This window comes from Poeciliopsis prolifica, unplaced genomic scaffold, assembly GCF_027474105.1.
Source record: "Poeciliopsis prolifica strain line A6 unplaced genomic scaffold, Auburn_PproV2 SCAFFOLD020, whole genome shotgun sequence".
NCBI lineage: Eukaryota > Metazoa > Chordata > Actinopteri > Cyprinodontiformes > Poeciliidae > Poeciliopsis > Poeciliopsis prolifica.
Genome location: NW_026562395.1, coordinates 3,700,480 through 3,724,843, shown reverse-complemented (window position 1 = coordinate 3,724,843; position 24,364 = coordinate 3,700,480). Strand labels below are relative to the sequence as shown.

Sequence of the window (24,364 nt, the reverse complement as noted above, 5' to 3'; positions counted from 1 at the left end):
CATTTTGAACGCTTGGCTTCTCTTTAAGTCGACCCCATGTTGACGAGCAGTCAGTGTGCAGTCGCTCAGTGTGGAAGCAAACGCTTTGTAAACCAATCAGGCTGAGAGAAAGGTTGAGTGGGAGGCGGAGGGAAAGCACCGTTGTCAACTTGCCTTCACATCTAATACATAAACAGCAGACTGAAGGCTTGGAGGCATTATCGCCTTGCAGTTATTACTTTCAGACCGATGTTGTCTTGATCATTTAGCATATTAAGCTTTGTATTTTGATAAGATTTGAGAAAGTAGATCCTTTTAATGAAACTCAAAAGTCACTACCTGCCGATCCACAGAATATAATTGTCTCTTCAGGTGAGGGCTTTCAAATGTCAGGTATTTTTTTTTTTTTTTTTTTATTGTTCACCTTTTATGTTTTTGGTCGACATGTTTTGTGGTTTCAACCTCCATTAGATGGAATTTAGTGCCACGCCTTCTATTTAAGTGTGACATGTTGGTGTCTATTTATTGTGACTTGATGTGTTGAAAGTAAAAGGTCTGATCTCTTACAAGTCAGTGAATGCACCATACCGAAGCTCCATCAGGTCGGAGTAAGAAACACCTTTTAGTGCAGATGCCATTACTGAAACTAATTAAGCTGATTAAAACGCTTTGCGTGTCAGCAAAGCATTTTAGTCAGAGAAAGCTGACATGTAGGGTGTTATTTGAGAATTTTCTTATGTTCACTGAGCCAGTGAGGGAAGTGAATGATGTACCACAAACCTGTTGCTATATTATTTTATCTATCTCGTTGGGAACATGGTAGATTTGGAAATCTGTCCCTTTTGGAAATCTGACAAACAAGAATCTACATTCCCTTAGGAAAAGACCTGGAACTTCTGTTTCAGCAAGTCTAGCCTCACTTCCAGCACTAATCATTGGGGGATGATTAGTGCTACAGTCAGACTAAAATGTTAAATCTAATTATTTTAACTTTGTTTTTAAAGGGTCAAATCCCATTGTACAGATATTTTCTCACACAAAGTGCGACGTTACCTCTGCTCTTTATGCCTGGAGGGCAAAAATATATTTTCTTTGAATGCTCTTCTATCTTCTTGCAGTAACAGAGTTGATACCCACATCTGTGTCTCTCTATATTAAACATTTACCTACCGCACTTTTAAGCCTTTCACTTGAGTTTGATGTCTCCAGGCTTTTCATTCTATCTGTGTGTGTGTGTGTGTGTGTGTGTGTGTGCGTGCGTGCGTGCGTGTGTGTGTGTATATATATATATATAAATTCTCATAATACATGGGCTGTCTGCGAGCCTTGTTGCATGGTCAGCATGATTCAAAACACTTTTCACACCATGGAACACATAAATTTTACACAGATTACATTCCACATGCGAGGAGCAAAGCGGAACCACGTCCTTCTTGAACTGATGATATTGGATCTCTTGATGTCTTTAAAATTATATGTTCCCACATCCATCTAATGAAAAATTGTGTTGCTTCCATGGATTATTTGTATTCTTTATTACATTCTTTCAGAAGACCAAAACAGTTTGTGGCTCTCGCTATGTTTTTTTTTTCTCTCTCTCTCTCAACAACTATATTTGAACCATCGCTCTAACCATATTTGATTTGTAGAACTTAACCTTCCATAAAAGCGTGAGTGTGTAAACGTGCTGAGCTCCCCTTTATTTAATTATGACTATGTGCTAAGCTGGATAGATGGATAAACTTTATCAGTCAGCTTAGTTCACCAGCCAAGGTCTTCTCGCTAAATCAAATTTTCAAATGCTCCAGGAAAGGCACTTATTAAACTTGGATTGACTGCTAGATTATTTCTTCAGGAAATAATCTAGAAGGATTCGATCCACCCGATCCCCAGGAAACCCGCTGAAAATCTCCGAGCTCCATATTGATCAAAAGTAACTCCTTTATTGATCTTTGCGCGGTGGTGACTATGATAACATTTCGATTTATAATTTAATTCCATATAGTTTCATTTGACCTTTTTTTTTTCCACTCGAGTTCCATCACTTAAATGTTTTTTAGCATCTCACTGAAGACACTGAAGTCTAAAGCTACAGGTTCAGTAGGTGTTTTTTTGTTGTTGTTTTGCTGTTTGAAAAAAGAAAAGGTATATTGAAATTAATGTCATAAAATAACTAATTAAAACAAGGCAAGAAAAAAACCCAACAAATTATATTTATGCATTCAAAGTTGGTAGATGTATAAACTTACTTTTAAATCCAATATCTTCCAACATTAGCATCATCCAATCAGTCATCCTGTTAACTTAGTTATGTTCTTTCTTGGTTACTAGTTTCTAGAGCTTTTTCCTCCAGGACATGTCTGGCTTTATTGACTATAAATAAAGTTTTTGACAGTTTACTTTGTGTATAGATCTAATTTGCAATTTCTTTGTCATTTTATTATCAGTAATGACCCCTAGAAAGCTACAATCTTTTGCTCTTTCAGTGTTTGCTCCATATGTCTTCATTTTGGCTTTTTTTAAAATTTGATCTACTATTCAAAAATAACATTACAGTAATTATTACTTTAGTTACTAATACACCTCTCTCTGCATAATTTATCATAAAAACCTTTTAATAAAGACTTGTTCAAAATTAATCAGAACCTCTTTATTTGTATTTTATGACCAGGTCCACTGAAAAAGGTGCTATTTTCTCCCGTGACTTTATAGCCACAAAGAAACCGGAATCATTTCTAAATCATTTATTTGTTTGTGTCTCACATGGGGGGAAAACAAAAAAAAAACAGGAAGGAGGAGTGGAATTGTTCTCTCCGAGGCAGATATCGAAGGCTTAATGGTGTCCCTAGTGACAGCAACCGTTGGGTTTCAAGCCCCCTATTGCCTGCGAACCCTGTTCTCTCAGTCAGCGCCGAGGAAGACTCCCCAACTCTTACACACACAAGTCGGTGGAGCCAGAAACGCGTTCAGTGATCAAAGTAGACCCTCTACTACATCACAGCCGGCTACTGTCTTCATGCATGATTGTTCACAGCTTGTTTGTTTAACAGAAGCTTTGTGTGCAACACGATAAAACTTCGACAGCATCACAGCAGCGCTTTACACATTTCACAAGAGTAAATCGCTGTCTCTTCTCTAAGCCATAAAGTTGTGAATTTATGAAATGCATTTTATTGGGGAAAGAGAGACGAGTTTACGCTGCTGCAAAAAAAGTAGCGGAGTTCAGTTGTGACACCGTTATGCACTTTTCTGGATGTCTTCACACTTTGCCACGTTTCAACACCAAACTATGTAACAGGATTATGTGTGATCAACCAAAATAAACTAATGCAGCTCTGTGAAGTTGAAGCAAGTGGAAGCAAAACAAGCAAGTTTTCAAAATTTTTACAAGTGAAAATATTAAATGTAAAATCATCTTTTTTGAAATTTGTGTTATGATGTTATTTCCGCTTGAAAACCACACCTGGAATGTTGCTTTGATTCTTTTCTGCATGTTTGGAAAATCCTTGAATCACACGTGGCAATTTCAGGACATCAGAATGTGAAATCAAATTTCAAGTAACAAAGTAAAAATACATGTTCATTAGGAGAAAAAAAAATCATTTACTTATATGCTATTCATTATTTATTTACTGTAAATAAGTAGTAATGAAAACGCATTAAAAGTTCCCTAACCCTAAATACCTTAAGAATTACTATGCAAAAAGTCACATTTTGCACATTTTTATACTCTCATTTGAGTCTCTACTGCTTCCAAAAATGGCCAAACCACTTAAAAAAACAACAAAACAAACAGCCGGTTTTAAAGGATAAGTTAAACTTTTTGGAGTCTGGAAGATGAGCCATTTCCAAAAACTTCCAAGTAAGTCGGATTTAACAGTAACAGCACTGTCTCTACGTTTGCACTCACAAATGTACGCACATTTATACACTGATACACAGATTGGTAGGCAATTTGGAGACAAGTGCCTTGCCCAGGGACACACCAACATGTGGTAGGAGGAAGCTGGAATCAAACTTACAACCTTCAGATCACAAGACGACAACTCTACTGCAGTCACAGAGCCGCAGTCGCCCAAAGGCCACTGGAAATGACAACCTTTTGCTGCATTCTTGTTGGTTGTGCAAGAGGCTCAACTTCTGCTTCAAAAATGTGCAGTTGTGTAATTGCGTCTGTTTGCACCTATTTTCACATATGAGTGTAAACGTTGAGTTCGGGGGGTGAAGCCAGCAGCTTTTTTAGACTCAGTGAGGGGAGACTGAAATCTCATTATCTAGGGATAATTTTGTGCAATTTAATGAACATCTTTTGTGTAGGATTATCCTATTTTTTTCAAAAGAGCATAATACCTCACTTTTAGAATTTGTGTTTGTAATATAACAAAATGTGAAATAATGTAATAAGTAGGGATACGCTTGTAAGGCACTATAGCTCCATATTTCACCATCCTGATTTGTTCTCTTCCAGCAGAATCATCCCACACAGTCAATCTGTGGTCTTAAGACACTTGAGAATAGAGATGTGAAGAAAGATGGGGAGGGGACAATAGTGCAGGGAGTTTAGAGGGCTAAGGTTAAATGGTCCATGTCAGTAGTAGTCTTTAATGCAAGGGATTACTGGCCTTTTGTGTGCTGTGAGCTCACTCAGTCACTGAGCCTGTGTAAGACACACTTGCACACCATTTACCACATACTGACGGCGGCATCCTGATCGAGCCAGCAAAAAAGGCCGGGAAGTAAACTGCTGCAATCAGCTCTGCGCGAGGCAGGGAAGAAAGCGAGGGGATGGACAGAGGAGGAGGAAAAGAAAAATGTGGAACATGAAAAGAGAGAAAACACAAACATGCTGGAAGCAGAGGTTTTTGTTGTTCAAAAGTGTTAAAATGGGGCTGAAAATGAGGTGAGGAGAGGCTCTGTTACACACTGAGTATCGCTTCAGGTTAGGACTTGCATTACAGAGGAAAGAAAAAAAGGTGTTCTCTCTATCATACTGAAGCATGATGGGAATGGAAAGGAATGCTGCAGAAAGGGTATAAAAGGAAGGCTGGAAAATTGCGTTCCCGTTCTCATGTTTGCGCGACTGGTCGAAAGGGGAGCTTTTTAGGCGTGGCTGTTTAAAAAGGCATCTCACAGCGATGTTAGCCATTTTTATCTCTGAGATCTATTAAATTTATGCAAGCAGAGAAGCGATTTGACACTGAAGCACAAAACACACCAGCAGAACATATTCAGTGTCTAATGATTTAGATTTATTTATTTATGTTATTGTCCAAGAAGGTATTGCAAAAACCTGGAAAGGTTCTTGAATGTGTGTTTTGTCACAAAAATTTTTTACATTTACTAGAATGACCAATTGGAGGCTCTCGGATTAAAATCTCATCCTATCGTGCTGCACATGTGAATGTTTGGAAAGTATCAAGTCAAAGACACTTCATGAATCACAGAGGGAATTTAAATGTTTTCTTCAGAGTTGTTGTAGATGCTTACGGTGGTGTTCAGGAAGAATTTCCTGTAGCAGTGTGTGTTACAACATATCTTAAAAAGCACCTGGCTGAAGACTGTTTTATAACAGTCTCATGAAGTGGCTTGTCAGGGTTGTTCATCATTTTATTTGTTTTTATGAAGAACTCTTCAGGAATTAAGTTTATAAATGTATGTATCCAGTTTTTGGATTCATAAAGAGAACAGATTTTTCTTCCTTCTTGATAATAGTCAAGGTTTTAGATGTGTCTAGACTAAAATCGAAGTAAATCATGCATATATGGGGTAAAACACAGCAATATGAAAACTTAAGTTGTCTTTTTTGTTGTTTGTAACTTTTGAACTACTGAATAATGACCTAATCTGGTTGGTGTGAGGTATATTCAGAAAGACTGGCTTTATTTGCTTTGAGTCAAATACTAACATTAAAAAACATTTCACAGATGTTTACCCAGTTTGAGCTAATTGGGGCCCAACAGGCCATATGTCAATGCAAAAATCAGATTAAATCCCAATGTTTATTTCTGATTTAATAATGGCACAAGAAAAAAAAATGGATGGAGTGTAAGATTTAATTAATTTGGCATGAAATTTCTGAAAAACAGAAGGCAGGACTGAGTATATTTTAGTTCTTCATTGCTGTTAATTAGTGCTGCACCAATCAATCAGCCAAAGATGGGAATTGACCAATTCTCTGCTGATCAGCTACTATTTCTGATTGACAGCTGAAATCTGCAAACGTCTGAACACCGTATGGTTTGATGCCCTTTTTCGAGTTTATTAAAATTAAAGTAAAGGTGAGTTTTTGTTGAATTAACAACTACAATCCTTCTGTTAAAACCTGCAGCATAGTTTAAAAAACCTTTTTTTAGTGTTTTAAGTCCTTACAGAAGATCAGAAATGAGCATAAGCCAGTAGAGGACTGCTTGCTAGGTCTTTTCTGGTCATTCCATAAACAAGCTAGTAAACTGCTGTTCGCTTGCAACACCAATAATTTATGCAAATAAAGCCTCATATAGACTTTTCTTGTGCACTCTGGAAGCAATAAAAGTATGTGTGTGCCTCTCCACTTGATTTATTCATATATATACAGTAGCATTGCTTCCAACTCACAGAACCATTTTGGGTTTTTAGAGCCTCGAAACCAACATTATTTCTGATAAAAAGCCAAAAGAATTCTTAAAAATTTTCTTGAGAAAGAACCAACATTTTATTTCCCAAGTTTCAATCAAAAGAAAAAGTCAAATATTTTTAGTTTTTCGTTCTTATCTAGGAAAAAAAAAAAAAGAAAAATTCAATGTTGGTTTCATTCTGTAGTCGAAATACTATGAAATGAAATGAACGGCAAAAAAAAAAAAAACAATTTACGCTATCATTTATTATCTTAACATATTCTACCAATGCTTTGTTCTTCATCTTTTTCTGCTATTTGCAGCTTCAGAACCAAAGGTTAAATACTTCAACCATAATAATCAAGTCAGTAATTCAGGTTTCACTGATGTCACTACAGGTGACGTCACCTGTAATAACATCACCTCTCAATACAGGTGATGTCACCTGTATTGAGCTGTAATGAAAGGCGATGTAATGACATCAGACTCATGACAACAAATAACAATGCTCTTGTTGCTGACTTCACAAAATACTGACAAATGTGCAGTTGCCTTATTGAAAACAGTCAATACACCCAGAAAAAAAGCTCCACGACAAAATCTGTTTCCTCCTTAAATTGACTCAGACATAATAACGTTGCATTTATAATGTCTCAGCTGTTCTATTTTTAAACGGCGCTTTGAGACTGCTTGCTATTGTTGAGACTCCGTCGGTAACCGCTGTAAGATTCAGTCGGTTTAAAATTCGGCAGCTTCGGTCGGAACAGTTTGTGCTCGGGAACAAAGAGAGAAAAAAAAGAAAAGGAAAGCAAAGAATTGTTTGATTTGGCCAAATTTTCACCGAAAAGGGCAGTAGAGTTTCTCTTGGTGCTTGTTCATATGTTGGCTTTAATCAAGGCACTCTTATTTGACTGCAAATCATTGTTAGATGAAGTTCAGTTATTAATACACTGCTTTTTTTTTGTCTCTGTAATTCCTGCCGCCAGCCCCCCTTCCCTCCTCCCGGTTCACTGTAATTACCTCTCACATGTTCATTGATGAAAGGTTCTGACAAACACGCATGTCTTATTAATCACAATATCGCCTTGATTTTTGTTTTAGACACGTGGACGCTGTCTACCTCGGGTGCAAAAGACATCCACACGCGCGTGCACACACAGACACATGCACAAGTTTATTGCTGTGGAGGTCTCCCTGTTTGTCTGGTGTCAGGGGTGATAACATTAATTATTGTGCCTTTGCAGTTGCAGCCCTTTGCATTCTGATGAGCCCTGCGTTTGACTAAACCCGCACAGAGTAGCTGACTTTGACTCGGGTAAAATGTGAAGAACAGGTCAATTAGAAGAGCCTTCGACTGCTCCGAATGTTTTAATTAAAGTAGCAGTGAAATGTAAACTTAGTTCTAATTATGATTAGCTTTAATTAGCTGTCACTCTGATCCTAATTGCCTTTGAATACTTCTGACTTCTAAATGCCGCATCTCCAAGCGCCACTCGCCGTGCTGGGCATCGTTTTACGTGCTAGGTCATGCAGACGTGTACAACCGTCTGCCTGTGTCTGTGTCATTACCGTCTCTCTCCGTAAACTCGCTAATAATTCATGATATGCATTTGAGATTGCTTTTTTTCTTCAGGATATTTAAAACATTCTTTGTAACATCTTTGTTTACATGTTTTTCTGTTTGCATGTTTTTCTGCAGGTTCTGCTGAGTATTGTGGTAAAGAAGAGTGAGGGCTACAGCGTGGAGCAGCTGGAGAGACTCTACTCCCTCCTTGGCCAATGTATTTATCGGCACCGCAGAGAATACGACAAGACCCTGCTGCTGCAGGTTAGAACCCCCCTGCCACCCGGAATCCCATCTCACTGGTCTCGTGTTCAGACATCGGTGCCAACATGCTAAATGCTCAGTGCGAGCTACATTTATCGACTCCCGATTTCAAGGCTTGTACCTGCACCTTCCCGCTTTTTTCACTTCTGATACCGATACATATAGGAGGTTTAGTATCGGCCGATACTGATCCGTTACAGAAAATTGGATCGGATCAGAACAATTAAATACACCACTAGCTTGGTCAAGCATGTAAAAACAACAGAACAGTGTAATTAGGAGTAAAATGGCCAATTTAAAATAAATAATAAAGATGCTGAAACCAATAAAACAGGTTAACTATCTTGGTCAAAAATGGAAAAAAAAAATAATGCAACAAATCTTCTTTCAAATGGTTCAGAAAGTGCAATTATGAATTTTAAATATAAAGTAAAATAAATTATAGAGCATGACGTCGCTCAAAATAGATCTGCCCTAATGATACCCGTTCTCAACTTCTTTCCAATATCAGAACCGATACAGATATCAATATCGGATCTGTGCATCTCTAGTGAAACCCCCTAAAATAAATTACTTTATTACGAGAAGATAATATAACAAAGAAAACAATCCAAAAATCAAACCTGTAACTTGGTAATAATTGTTTTAATCAAACTCAGACTTTTGCAAATAGGACACTTGTTTTTAGTGGACTGAGACTTTAAAGAAAGTAGATTAGGTGTCGGAGAAGCCATTTCTTTGTCTCCTTGTCTTACTTTATTTGGTTAAAAGACACAATGGCGTTACATTTCCAGTTTTGGGATAAAATCCATTAGATTTTACATTTAGTTTGAACTGGCACTTCAAAGAGTCGAAAGGTTACCAGAAAGACATAGCATCACAAATCCTTCCTTCATGGTAACCAGCAGACAAGATGTGCTTTTCCTCAAAAAAGGAATTTATTTATATTTTATTTTACTACAAACCATCTTCGAGTACTTCGTGCTGAAAAGCTCAATTTTGTCTCATCTGACCAAATCCGTTCCAGATAAAAATCTCAGTACGGTTTACGTTTATGATGTTAAGAGAGAAAATTTTTTTTTTTTTGCTTTTCCTGGTATCACTCTTTATCAATCATTTTTTTATATATGTGAGGTGTCTAAAGATTTGAATCGAGTCTTGATAGCTCAATAACGGCAGCCACTGCAGTTCTCCAGCTGTAAGCTTTTATTTATCTGTTCTTCACATTTTAACCATTGGTTTCTGTGCAGCATAAACATGAGATTTCGTCCTGCCTGGCTGTTAATCCCTAAGAAATGAGCCTCTGTGTCACATCCTAGTCATACTGTAGGGAAAAATGTAACTTATATTAGTCATTCCATGAAACTCTTGACTTAGAGGAATGCATAAATGAAAAATTTAGTTATATTTAAAGATTCTTTCCATTCCTTTTTACCAGGGTACCAACAAACGATGCTGTGCATGTTTCACATATTAGCATCAATATGTGAATTACGATTTTTACACATTGCTAGTAATGCATGTGTTGCACACCCAGTTTAACAGGCGTGCCAATAAATGGAAGGCACATATATTTAATTTGATATTTTCTGTGCCACAGGAAATGGGTTACAGAAAATACAAACGGTATGACGTATTTAAGCTCCCATTAATTACTATGAGACATTAGTGAATGCCATTGTGACCTCATAAAATACTTTCTTTGGAGGCTCTGCGTCATTTGCTTGTTGCCATTTTTGTATTTCGAAGCCATAAGTGATCATTTCTAGGCAAGATGAAGAGTGATGCTTGAAAACTGATTAGACAAAGGTACTCATCTCTGAGGGCTGCCAGCACACTCATCACAAGACGTTAATTCTGTTAATGACACTATAATGGCTTGTTTGAAAAAAAAAAGGCTGTTTTAGTGCAGTGTTTTTTAAAAAATGAGATTCTATTAGAGAGCAAGATGTTGTGTAGACACTGACTTGCCGTCACACTGCTTTTTTTTTTTTTTTTTTAACGCTGTAAGATGTTTTTCCGCTCACCGAAGATTCTTTGATCAGTTGTGGTTTTTCCTGTGTAACCTACAATGAGACGGCCTCTTCTTTTTGATCAGCGAGTTTAAAGTTAGAAAAATACAAAGAATATTTGAGTGGAAACAAAAATAGCTTAGAAAAATGAACGTCTCTTAAGTATTCTGAAAAAAATTTTCAGAACAGTTCAAAACAGGAGTCTGCAAACTTTGACACGTTGGTGCTTCCACAGTTTTTTTTTTGGTTTTTTTTTTTTTTTTACTTATATAATTGAATTCCACAACAGAATAGAAGTAAAAGTACCAGTAATGTATTTTAATGTACTGGTTTTATTTTGACTTAATTTTCCATAAATATCCACATCATGTAGAAGGTAATGTATCCATCCCGTTTTTCTGTACTCTCCTCGAAATGGAAAGCAAGTGGTGGTTCTTCAGAAATGAGAACAAAGTACATGCAGTAGATATTTGAAATAAGCACAAGTTGTCTTTTTTTGTAACATCAGCAGCTCCAGATGAGTTTTATTTATTGTTTGGAATATCTGCCCAACCTCTATCAATCCGTATATCTGTTCTATCCATCATAAGTCTGTTCATTATTGTTTTAATTTAGTTTTATTTTTTTGTTTTCTGTTTATATCAATCCAATCTACTTTAAGGAAGTCTGCTATAAATCAGAGATCTGTGAAAAAGAGATTCTACAGATTAAGTTCTGCTATTGAACATTGACACACAAAAAAAAACCCTTTCATAACATTTATGGCTCTCAAACATTTTTTTTTATTGAGTTACCTATGTGTATTTTGTTGCTGCTTTTGCCTTCGCAAAAAGGTCGTAGTACACAAAAGATGTCTGGGAAGACGCATCCCTGTTGTAGGAGTTTAGATCCAGACATGCGGTGCACGCCGAGATAAGCTGACACACACACAAAAAAAAAAAAAATGCACAAAGTATCCAAAATCATGACAGAACCAGGATATGAATCCTCTGTGGAAGTGAGAACCGAGCAATGATGGCATCAGTACAGTTTATATTGGGCTGAGATGGAGGCGTTTTCTGTATCAGTGGCTTTCTTGGCCCCAGAAGAAGTCCTAATGAGGACAGCGGAAGCTCTAAATGAGGGCATGTGAAAGGTAGCGTTCTGCGATGGCGATGCGGACGTGTGGCGGCGAGACGGGATCCGTAATCCAAAACGATTCATTACGGATCCCCAGAGAGCATGCCACAAGGCTCAGCCAGTCTGGCATGTCACTTTAAAAAAATGTCTTTCTTTGTTTCCAGCTTTTGACTTGAACCGAAGATGATTTTATCAGAATATAAAATCGAGTTGGGCGGAACCCCTCCCTGCTACAGGAAGTCCCCCCCCCTCCCGTCCTCGATGAAAGCTGAACAGATCTCTAATGCTGATGACCTTTTCTTTTTATTTACCGCTAATTTCTTTTGACAGTCTTCTTTACAGAAGTGACTGTTGTATAGCTTCCCAGAATCCCATCTGGTCATCTGCTGCTGCCTGTGCTGCTGCAGCAGGATGTCAGGGCAGACAGGGGGCCAGCAGTGGTGGTGGTGTCGTGCCGTTGGTAGCCAGGGCTGGTTGTCAGAATGTCAGAGAGGGGAAGTAGCAGAGAGCGGGAGAGAGCGAGAGTGAGAGAGGCAGTCAGCCAGGTGGTGCCGCCTGTCGACAGGCCCGCTGGAGAAGGTGGAGGTGAGGGGAGTGGGGTGTGCGCGTCTGGGTTCATCTCATGCTGCCAGCCCAAATTGGTGTTTGGAGAGCAGAAATGTCAGCTCATCTGGCACGTGTTTTGTTTGCCGGTGTTTTCAACAGGCAGCTTGACTCCCCCAGCAGGTCATCTCTCCTTGTAAACTCCCCGGAGAGGGAAGAAGGCGTGCGGGCGGAGCTCGTGTTGGATGTGGCATCAGCAGCTACTTTCTACTTAATGTAGCTCTGTGTAGCGGCGCGTGGTATTTGTGTATAAATCGCAGCGCTGAGTGAAACGGAGCATGTCCATACATTTGTCCTCTGTACTTCCCCCTGCCGTTGTCCTCCGGGCACGGCCCGTCTGTCTTCAGAGGAGATTGACCTTTCAGCAGATGGAGTGAACCGCAGCCCTCTTACAGTTAAAGCAAGAGGAACTGTGTCTGCTCTGTTCGCCACAGAAACCCGGCTTGGCTTTTATCCAAACTTTCTGGTTCAGATTGGCCCCAAGTACCTGAATCTGTTCTGGGTGACAGCTCAATATGATGCTGAAGTAACAGGGATTAAAATTAGTTGATTTCCGATATTAATATTGGAGTTATGGCCAATTACCGGCATTTTCCGTTTCCTTTGGTGATATTGGCCCAGTTCTGTTCATTGGGCCGGTACCAATATCTTAAAAAGAATATTAGCAGATAACTCTGTAGAAGTTTGTTCAATTTTTTTTTTTTTTTTTTGCTGTTTTTGCGTGAGCTGCCAAAGATTCTTCTGTCAGTTCGTCCATCTTATTGAAACATCTCTAAATTTGAGGGTTTTATTACTTTGTAAACTATATAAACTTTCAAGATGGATTGTTTCTTTGTTTCTCTCCAGGTTTGACATTTAGACTCTTAAAATACGCTCCGAAGTCTTCATTGTTTCTAAAACACGCTGCCTTTCTGTCTTTCTTTTTGATGTCGCCATGACCCTACCAAACAACAGAACTATAAAACAATTGAGCTCTAAAAATGTATTAAAAAACAAACAAAAAAAAGAATCCAATTGTTTGAATTCAGGACAACAAATTCTGAAAGGCTCGGGTGTCGTTTGAGACTATTTCCATCCGTGATGAACAGTCGCGCACAAAGAGAAAACCTTCATGAAACAGAATACTCGAGGGTTTTTTTTCCATTTCGGAGCGTACACAATGCGGCCCTTCTATTTGTCGTTGGAGCTGTTGTCTGGCTTGTGAAAGAACACCTTTTGTGCAGAAATAACACACGAGATTGTCATCTTTCAGCACTTTGTCTTTTATAGCATAGGAAGAAAAACAGAAAGAGAAAAAAAAAATCCAAAAAACACTTGCGCTGTTGATTTTTCATTGCTAACCAACCGGACACACACAGCTGTAGGAAATTGTAGCTGGGAAATGAAAATCAGTTTCTGTGATGGAGGTAGATGAGATGGGTTCCAACTAAACCGGTGCACTTCGGTAGTTTAACACCTGTGTCACAAATGGATGATGTGTTGAGGGAAACAAGCATGCTCCTGCCAGATGTTTACTTTATTGCTTAGTATTAAAGCTATCCTACAAATCGAATTACTTGTGAAGATCTCTAGCAGTAAGCTTATCTTGCCTTGATCTTCCTCCATATTGCAGAGAAACACTTCAGTTGGGTCCCTGTTAAATAAGTTGCTTTTGGCTCCAAACACCTTTTACTTGAACTATACTCCTGCAATGCTTTTTTTCAGACCCGCAGTGTAGCATTTCATCATCTCTACCACCAAGTCTGATCCAAAGCAATCTGTGAATGTCTACTAGCTGAGCCCAGTGCATAAAAAAGATGTTATCGATTCACATCTTGAATGGATGGTATACATTTAAGGGTGTTTTTGATTACCTGAATGTTAAAGTGCAGTTAAGGGGTTTTCAGGGTGGGAAGGATACAAATGTGTGCTGAAACAACCCTTCCACCAAGGCAGGTTGCATGAAATCCAGCAGATACGCCGCAGACGGCCGTGTAGTTTCACGAAATCCTGTTCAGAGCCGTAAAGCAATTGGCTAAATAAACTGCTCTGTTATTCCCCACGGCTCCACGGCAGTTTGTAACCCATTTCACACCTACGTCTCCGCGTCGTTCCATTTCGCACACCGAAGACGCCCCGTACTCGTACGTTTGACGTTGCAAATCAGTTAAGGTCTATTGGATGCAGCTCGGTTGTGTTTAATTAATTTTAGGTGTAAACACTCATCGACTGCTCAATCCAGGCATGTCATTTCTTGTTAACTGACGATTATTATCTGGAGATTTTTATCGTGCGTCCTGCTTTGATTGATATGGTTCCTGATCCAGATGGTGTGATTACATGAGTCAGATAACCACATTTCTTTATGTTAGACGACGAGCATACTCTAGTGAGCCGCCATTTATATTTGACTCATTGGTGTCAAATGTCTTCCATTTTATACAAAGCAACTAAAAACATGTAAGTATGAAGCAGCAAAATGACCAGAGCTAATCTGAGTTAGTTTCCTCTGAGCTACACACTCGCACATTCAGAAACTGCATCAACATGCTGGTGAATTGCTGAACTCCCTCAACACCCTTTGACCTTAGTCAACCCATTAACAGTGGCTTCCGTCTGACCCAGGGGGATTTATTGCGCCACAAACCCTTAACTTTGAGGAAACGTGTTCGAAAGCCCCCCATCCGCTCCCCTATTTAGTCCTCTAATGTAACTGCATCTGGTCAACCGCAGGGGTACGCGTTGCAGCGGTAAAGACTTTAGAGACGATGCGGTCCCAAGCCTCCAAGGCTGATAAACTTTAGATCTGCAGAGCAGCGCGGAGCTCATTAGCATCTTGGTGTTGGTTGTACAAGTGATAAATGGGGGGAATAAAAAATAAAAAAAAGTCACAGACGCTTAAAGCATACATGTGCCTAAAACATTGGGCATGTCTAATGACCTGAAGCCTTTTTAGATTTTCTAAATAAGTCATATTTCATGCAGTCACGCATCGCTTCTACCTCTTATTGCCCCGTTATCGTTTACAGTCTGCGCGACCCGCTGTTGATGGCTCTGGCTGAGGCAGAAGTACAGAGGGCTTAATTTGTGCGATAAAAGTTAAAACAATAAATACGCTGCTTATATTTGTGAGATCACTGCACTGGGAACGCTCCATGTTGCTTTTGAACAAGTTAGTTTATTTATGTTCCTTTGGTCCTCGAGACATGCAGACCTGTCCCTAAAAGTAAGTATGAAGTTTCTGCAAGATGCTGAGCGTCACGGTAAAGCGCAGAAATAAATCTGAATGTTAAATTGATCGGAACATGTTTCCGGTTTACTGTTGTTCTCCTTCGGGACTGTTTGTGTGTGCGACACATAGACCTGCTGGTTGTTTACCAGAGGCTCAATGCAGCATTTACTTTAGATTAACCTTACAGCATAACATGTAAGTATTTAAATTAATCAATTTCACAATTTTCACTGCTTGCTCATTAGATTACATGCATTCATTCCTTCGATAAGTTTCATTTTAATGATGCCTTCAGTCGCTGCTGTGCTCATGCTGGAATGATGATCCATCGTCATCGATATCTAAAAATAAGGTTTTCAGTTTACAAGTCTTTGTTTTAGGGTCATTTATTTTTGAACATAAAAAAAATGCATTGTACACACAGACTGTTCTTTGTGTGATGCCCTTGTCATCAGTTGCATAGAACACATTTTAGAACCGTTAACAAGGTTCTGGCATGATTCTGTTTAAATATTTGATCAACTTTGACAAACATGGTAGTTCATGTAGTGAAGCTGACTCCTGGTGTGCAAAGCTTATAAATGTTTAATAGACTTCAGGTCAGTGTCCTTTTAGAAGTTCTGTGTTTGGCTGCCTTCCTCTTTCTAAAAATGCCATGTTATTGTGAGGGTTGGAGAGTTTGGAGTTGGTTCTTTGTCCATCTTTGTGGCGATCCTAAGCATGATGCTGCATCCATCTTCTTTCACAATTCCTACTGCGTTTTTAGGTTTAAAGGCCTCACTTGGACTCTATCTTTTCTCCGTGGCAAATCTCTGCCCCCTCAGACCACAAAGGTTTTCTCGATAGTTTTTGAAAATTCTCTTCTTTTTTTTTTATCTGTGGGCAGAGAGATCAGGGTACTAGCAGTTTCTAGTTCATGGAGTTCTTGGGTTGGTCTTTGACATTACACCTGAGAGGGAGATGTGTTCATCTTTATGCATTTGGAAGATGCTTTTTCTCCAGTCTGTCAGAGGTGACAGAGTAGAAATAGAGCGCAGGAGAGGAGGTGGAGAAGTGTGGATGCTAGCGGACGAGGTTTTTCTCAAGAGCTTGGCCTTTCAGAGTTTATTGACATTCGACAAGGACGGCCCGTTCTGGTAAGTTGCACGACAAGTCTGGATTGTCTTGAGTTTAGGTTTGGCGTTGCTAGCCAACAATCCTTCAATCCGTTGGCTGAAATCTGAACACAAGACAGATGACTCTAAAATCTATCAAATTTGGATTTGGAGTAGAAAATGCAAACTGCCAGTAAGCGTCTGGAATGGCCATGCCGACACCCAGACCTGAACCCCGACAAATATGTGGATGTTATGCAGAAAGGTTGAATATGCGCCAGAAAACAAAACCAGTTTAAATCAGCACTACCAAACCCTTCTAAAAGGAACAGGGTAAATATTCAACCTATCGCATGAAAACCTGTGCATGTGTAGCTGAGAGTCAACTTGGTAGGGGGCTTTTACCCATATTTTGGCAAGTTAAAGTTAACATGTGAGCCTGTATGTACAAATTTGACTTTGTGTTGATTAGAGAAAGCACATGAAATTCAATTGTTTTCACTCAATGTTTATTTTTTATTTTTAAATGATCTTGGCTGTGTAATCTCTCCACCCTGGAAAACCATAACAATAATCATCAGGTATGTTGTTCTAAAGCCCCTTTGTCTATTTTGGATGCAGTGAATGTATTTACATAAAAAGAAAATGGAGACTATTAAAAACTCATCAGCCCAGGCCTTTGGAGAGTTTGCCTATAGTTGGCAGTCATCCTCCAGCTTCTACAGGGAGTTTCAAAGTTTCTAAAAGCGAGCGGCTCCCGTCTGAAAAAGTCTACCCTCTTCAGATGCTCAAAATTGCTTTTTGCTGAAAAGTTGATAGGTTTATATATATATTATTTAAACTTTTGCTGAAATTGATATCTGGTAGGGGCGTCTGTCGCGCGCTCGCCGATCAGCCATTCAGATTAGAGAACACACGCAGCATAACGTCTTCAAGGCATTAATCATGGTCTGTTGCAGCCTAACATCCATCTCTCTTCCTCTGGCTCCGCTCAGATGTAGTCAGTGTCAAACTCTGCTGTTTTCACGCTGAGAGAAATCGCCCATCTTACTCCAGCGACGGCTTTACTCCACTTTACATCATTTATCATGGTGAAAGCTGTTTGCTGTGGGAAATTTCCAAGTAATATTGAAATGGCGGTTGCACAGATGCTTTTGTACACACATGCAATTTTGCTGTGTTGGCCTGAGATTAAGCGGTTTGTGCTGATCCGTGTCTGTTTTTTCTCTCTTTGTGTGTGTGTGTGTGTGTGTGTGTTTTTCTGTTTGTGTCGCAGGAGATGGAGGAGAGAATCCAGCATTTTGATACATTCCTGTGAGGTGGAGAGAAGAAACTTTTCAGGTAGATCCTGATCCGCCTGGGACCACAAAGACTCACAAAACAAAAAATAAATCTTTGAAAAAAACAAACAAAAAAAAAAGAACACTCACGAATCAACCCTGATTTGTGAGGATGAGGACATTCATTGGTGCTATCGTCTCAGGAACCTGGCCATATCCACATCCATTCAACACCACCAAACACACACACACACAAAACACACACGCACAGTGACGGGCGACCCTGGTGCTACTCGGGTGCTATCCTAATATCCATGCTGCTCTTGGAAAAACTTCTCAACTCACTAAAAAAAAAACAAATCGGGTGACGTCTCATCGCAACCTGAACACTTCTCTCCACAGCCGGCAGCTCATACACACACACACGCAGACACAAACCTAACGAGACCCTCACCAGCAAAAGTGTCAAAGCGGAGCGCTGCGTCGAAGAGGACCGACCGCATCCTGAATCACTGTTGCAGCCCCCCTCCTCTTTTTACCTTAACGGGGGGTGGAACGTACAGGCCAGTTATCGCCGCGCTATTACGCTGCCGAGTCTTTCTGCCGTTTCAGCCGCTTGAGCCGCTCAATATCTGAGCCACAGGCAGGGGAAGCGTGCAGCCCCCCAAACTCCCCACCTGAATAAAAAGCTCGCAGAGAGATTGGTTAGGTGATGAGGTTGGCACAGCAGGACCAGGAGCAATCATGTCCTGTTCATTATAGCGGTCATCTGGTGTGGAAAGAGAACCTCTACCCCCCCACGCCACCTGCTCGAGACCTCCAAGTGTTTTGAATTAGTGGGTTTAAAAAGGAGACGGACCTCCTTATGAGTTTAGTGTCGGCAGATTGTTCCTGTCCTGAATAGCTTCACAGTTTGAATGTTTTCTGTGGGCTCAAATTTCAGGCCGAAAATATTCTGCTCTTTCAAATTACATTATATATCCTTCAACAAGAAATTGCCTGTTGGGGGTGGGAAAAAAAACAAACAAAAAAATTGTATACGTGATTCAGTTTTGTGAAACTGATCAGATGAGTAGAACTCAGCTGCTCTCTGCGCACGTCTCTGAAATGTACGCCTTAAGCTGATCCTGATTGGACGGTGATCGGGTAAACTGGCCAATCAGAAGAGATGAGAGTAGACAGCGTTTACTTTTCCTGCTGTTTATAGAGCTTTCAGTTTTCTCCAGTTGTCTGGAGTGCAACGTAACAAGGCGACGCCCCTCAATAAGTTCTTGCTCCACACAAACCCAGTTTTACCTGCACTGAAATGTTTCCAGTTGCGAAAAACCCGATGAGTAAAAGTTTGGTGGCTTTATTCAAACAGGAAGTTTTCGTGGAGCTTATCTCACACCATTTGCTAGCTACGAATAGCAATACTCGAACTACAAATCATCCCTCCCTAAAAAATAAATAACTAAATGAATAAAACATTTCACTGTAGGTAGAAATACCAGTTTGGAATCTGAATTACATTTTTATGAAGTATGTATTGTCTCCAAACAAAGCAATTTTCTGATGTGTAAAATATTTGCCAAAATCTGTACTTTAAATTGAACGAGGCCCATGCAGAGGGCAGCTGACTTTTCTATGGAGGTTCAAAGGTGCCAAAATTGTATAAATATTTTGTAATAAAAATAATAATAATAAAAGTGATCAAATCTATAATTATTAAATTGTTTTGAGAAAGATGTTTATTAAACACATCTGTTTACGCTTAAGTTAAAACTGTTCTGGTCCATTTCAATCTGAAGAGGATGTTCTTGTACAATTAACTAATCATATGTTGAGGCCTGTTTTGACGAGTCACAGCTATACAGCATGACGCACTGCAACACGGGAGTCGTGTGGGAAACGGATTAAACTAAATGATGCTATTACCGTACAAATTCAAATTGAAGTATTTCAATGGAGTTTTTGAAAAAAGGCAAAAAATGTTGTCGTTTCTAAAAACGTACTTTTTGTGTAAAAGGATATTGACAAAATTGAATCACACCTTAATTTCCCAGGCACGCTAAGATGTAAAATTACAAAATATTTAGGCCAAATTTAAGCCCATATGTTTCCCTTCTCTTTAGCTTTGCCCACCCAATATACCGTCTCCCCTCCATCGATTGTACCCACCAACACCCCTGACTGAGGACCTGGAAGGACGGATAGGAAGGCGACTTGTAGGTTGCACTGCCTAGTGTGTGCCTTATTTTAAACCCTGATGGAACAGATTCAGCTTAATTTTAGACGTGGAGGGTCTTAACCATGGAAAGTCTATAAAGATATAAACACAAGACTGAATAAAACATGTTGGTTTTAACTGTGACCTGAGCGACAGAAATGGGATTCAAAACAAACAAACTTAAAAAAAAAAAAAGACCCAGAGGAACTCGCCTGATGCGTCTGCGACATTTGAAGTCTCGTTCCTACGTTTCGAGGAATTCACGTCTTATCAGGCCCCGGGCCGGCCGGCTGGCGGAGGTCGGCCTCCACCCGCAACGACTTTGTCTTTTATATGCAAGAATCAAACGGTGCGAGTCCGAGGAGTTTGTTGTGCCAACCGTTCTCCCGCTCACTCCAAAGGTGCTGACACGGCGGTGCCCGTTGGCTCGCCGTCTGTTTTAAACTCAACATACTCGGTGGTCATTACAGTCTTTTTTTTTTCTTCTTCGTCTTTGTGTTTTTTTACCTTTTTATTTGTTTTTTTTTTTTTTTAATGAGTTTTCTTTGCTTGAATTGAGATTGTTTTTTTGCATGGATGGGGGATTCATAATGAACAAGGCCATTCGAGGCAGTGCCCCACCCCTCTTTACTGACGGTGTGTTTGTTACATGATTTCGCTTAGCCTTCTTTTTTTATCAGCTGGATTCTCATCTCTGGCCGTCGCAGTAAAAGTTTTCTTCATTCTGTGGTAAATTAAGGTGTTTACTGAAGCTTTATAAAGGTTTATCGGTGTTCTTTTTGAAGATGTTCTGAGCAGGTGTGGACTGGAGAAGACCTCCCCTGTATCCCCCATTTCTCTCTTTTTTTTCTTTTTTTTTTCCCCCCTCAAAGCAATCCACGAACGTCTCGAATCAGCTCACGTCTGCCTTTTTCCCCCTCTGATCCTTGGTGACGAAAGCAAAGACTGTATGCAAAACTGCCGATGACGGGTCAGTACCTGGGCTACTGCGCAGAGGGAGGAGAAAAAAAAAAAAAAAAAAAAACCCCAAAACAATGCTACCTCAGCTTAATTTATTTTAAATGTGGAATCTGTTTACTGGGCGCAACAGTATTTTTTTATTTTATTTTTTTTCCTTGCTCCAAAAATGTACTGTCACAACATCCCCGCCGCTCTATCGCCTCCGGTACCAGACGAGTCCAAACCGCAGCTGCTGCAGTAACCCAAGAGTTGTTTGTATCTGATTGTGTTTGTGTGTTTTGAATTTGAGCCAGATGATGATTGCATTAAGAATATGACACAGACTGTATTTTAAAGCTTTAGTTTCAGGTTCCTCGATCCGATCCGCCGCCTCCTTCCCTCCCGAACAGCATTTTCCGCATCCGTTGCCTTTCTTCTTTTTTTTTTTCCTGCAGATTTTCATCTCATTCTTTCTATTTATTAGCAAATATTTTACACTTAATATTCATGAGAATTGTTTTTGTACGTCATGAAGTTAACATTCATTGAGCATTACGCGTTTGTAGCGTTTGTGTAGCAGGTTTATTTGGTGTCTGTGGGGAATTAAAGGGTTTACAGGTCTCTCAGGTTCAACATCGGACAAAATGCCCTTTCAGCTTTTTTAATTTTTTTTTTAAATAAATATATATACATATATAATTTATTGTATTATGTTTTGAGTGGTTATGGATTGTGACATACTGGAAGAGACTAGCACAAGAACAGTTAAGTTAGTTTCTGTCTTTATGCATCACAGTGGGGGGGAAAAAAACCTGACCAGACTAATCCTTTTATTTTGCCATGTTGACCACTTTGTTTCTGCCAAAAGTAGTTTTTTTTTTTGTTTTTTTTAATGGGTTTAAAATTTACATTTAAAAAAATCTGGGTTGTTAAATGTCATACATTGTGATCTTCCTTCCTTCCTTATGAATTGTAGCCAGTTTGGACTAACAAACCAATTTTTGTCTGGTAGAAGAGACTGTTTGGTCCAGTATGCAGAAGGAAAATGGTTCGTTGTATCCCTAAATTGTTTTGTTCTCCCCCGCCCACCTCCTTTTGTTCTGTTAGAACGTTTTGTAGCTCCGTCGGTTCTGTTCCTTTGTGTATTTTGAACACCTGTTCACAATGTTGCTTTAGTGTAAGTTATATTTGGAATTTACTGTATTTCTCAATAAACTGCTGTTGATATACTTGAATAAAAGGTGCAAATTAAAATTAAAAAGAGAATCTTTTTTTTTTTAAATCCAATATTTTTGGACAGTTTTGGGGGGAAAAAATGTAATTTTGTAGGTTTGCAAAAAGTGGAGGGACTTGATGTAAATAAGCGTGTGGAGGGCCAGATTTGGCCCCAGGGCCTCGAGTTTAACATGCTGTTCATAGAAACAAACTCGACAGTATACCCACGTTGTTGTATATGTATTAGGGTTTAATAGTAACAATTGTTAGCTTCTCCTTTCTGGGTACAGATTTACAGACATATGTTGAATCCATCCTAATAAGCTTTTTTTTTCTTGTTTTTCTAAAAACATTTATACAGAATCGCTTTCAGGTTGTAAAATATACATATTTCCTTCCTGTATTTACAGAATATCAACCCGACGTCATGGGTGGGCTGCAATGAAACACTGTATAAATCAGAACATGGGGTGGGGGGAGGATGGAGGATGAGAACCCATGAATCAACAGATAACATCTATGATAACAGTCACAGGTGAATATTGTGCTTTATTTTCCTCCTCCACTTCCCATATCAGATCAGACGATGACAGAAAGAGAAATTCCTCCTCGCTCCTGTAATGTAATCTTTGTCCCAGAAAGTACAGGTAGAGGAAAGCTGCGATGATTTCTCTTTTGTTGTGCGACTCCAACGCGAATCTTGAAATCTCAGCGGTGAACCCTGTGTGACCCAGATTCGACCATCTTCTGTGTTTAACGATTCGTCGAAAATATAAGGGGAAAACCCCTCCCCCCCAAAAAAAACTGGGTCACGGAGGGTTCACAGTCTGGTTCTGGAACTGCCTCGTAAATCCACATACAAGGCCCTCGCTTCCTGACACGGCGACGAAAAGGAACCCCCCTCCGACCCGCAGCCAACGAGGAAAGCAGCCCCGCTCGGCTCGGTCGTGTAAATGTCAGAACCGTCTTATGGAACCCAGAATGGAATTTAATGAAAATGACAAAAAGCATGGACCGCTGATGGCTTTCACTGAGCTCAGAGTGGGTCAGAGGCGAGGGGAAAGTGGAGGATTCACAACGATCTGGCAGAGACGCAACTGAAAAGAAGAAACCCAGACAACTCCACTTAAATAAACCATTAAGTTACTAAGAAGGTCCCTGTGCCTGTTGGATGAGAGGATGAACTACTACCATGACACGTACAGCACTCAGGGTTAGGCATCGTCACCTGGCATGGCTAAGTAGCATGTGGTACATTCTGCACAGGGTTTTGTTTTACGAGAGAAGGGGGGGGACGGGTGTGAGTTTGCAAGGTTAGCCGTGCGGATCGATGCAGACCGACCAAACGGTCGACCGACCCGGCTCTGAGCTGCCGTCATTGCGCATGGTTCGGCTGGTGGTTTGGCTGCGACCCGGTACGGTCCCGTCCAGCGCTCCCGTCAGCCGCTCTGGATGTACTTCTTGATGACCACGCAGCCGTGTCTGAAGAGCGGGCAGGGCAGCGACTGCAGGAGCGTCCACGCGTTGGTGCAAGGGTCGAACGTCTCCATGTTGCCGAGGGCGGGACCCTCGCTGCTCACGATGCCTCCTGTGGCGTAGATCTTACCGTCCAGGATGACGGCGCTGTGAAGCGGGGAGACGATAGTCAAACATCAGAGTGCCCAAAGCCATCAACATTAACCACCATGAAAAAAACCTCTAAAGTAATAACCGTAAGAACAACCTACTTTCCCTTGTGGATTAATAAAGTATTTTTGAATTGATTGAGCCTCAGTTCCAGCATTGCAAATGAATTAGAGTAAAGCTCGGTCGTATAAAACCAGCCAGGTTTCCTGGAAAACGTCCTGGCAGTTTATTTCGACTACATTTTCTAATTTATGATTTCCAGATTGGATCTGATTTACAAACGAATGTAAATATTTCCTGAAAGTACAAACATCACATTTGGAAAGTCAGAGAGACTGTCGTAGAGAACATAAAGTTAAGTTTCTTTTTTATGTCCGTTTGACCTTCGATTAAATCATTCAGCTTCTGTGTGAAGTTAAAAACTTTAAGCTGAATGCATAAACTCAGGTGAAGAGGTGACATTCAACTGATAGAGGAAAAAAAAGGGTGAACGCTGGTCGTCCTCAGGGGTTGCCGAGTGAAAACAAGTTGCTTTGTTCGACTCTCAGAAAGGTCTGCTCCTGTCACCGACATCTGGAAACCGGCATTACCTAACTTCCTGTTTGTTCCTGCAAACGTTTATGCAACTTTCAAAAAAAAAAAAAAAAAAAAACCTG

General features: G+C 40.0%; 2 protein-coding genes across 5 annotated transcripts in view; one reads left to right on the top strand and one right to left on the bottom strand.

The window, feature by feature from the left end:
* The window catches only part of atad2b (ATPase family AAA domain containing 2B), an 83,449-nt gene extending 61,328 nt beyond the window's left edge, over positions 1-22,121 (top strand). For 2 of the 3 annotated variants that reach the window (XM_055044336.1, XM_055044337.1), the window contains exons 27-28: positions 8,272-8,400; positions 17,716-22,121. In XM_055044336.1, the coding sequence (XP_054900311.1) occupies positions 8,272-8,400; positions 17,716-17,757 (171 nt within the window). In that variant the 3' untranslated portion in view covers positions 17,758-22,121. The remainder of the gene's footprint in view (positions 1-8,271; positions 8,401-17,715) is intronic. The other variant, XR_008606912.1, reaches the window with a different exon arrangement.
* A 190-nt stretch (positions 22,122-22,311) lies between these two features.
* LOC129368995 (kelch-like protein 29) overlaps positions 22,312-24,364 on the bottom strand; it is a 250,869-nt gene continuing 248,816 nt past the window's right edge. For both annotated transcript variants that reach the window (XM_055044230.1, XM_055044229.1), the window contains exon 15: positions 22,312-23,705. In XM_055044230.1, the coding sequence (XP_054900205.1) occupies positions 23,522-23,705 (184 nt within the window). In that variant the 3' untranslated portion in view covers positions 22,312-23,521. The remainder of the gene's footprint in view (positions 23,706-24,364) is intronic.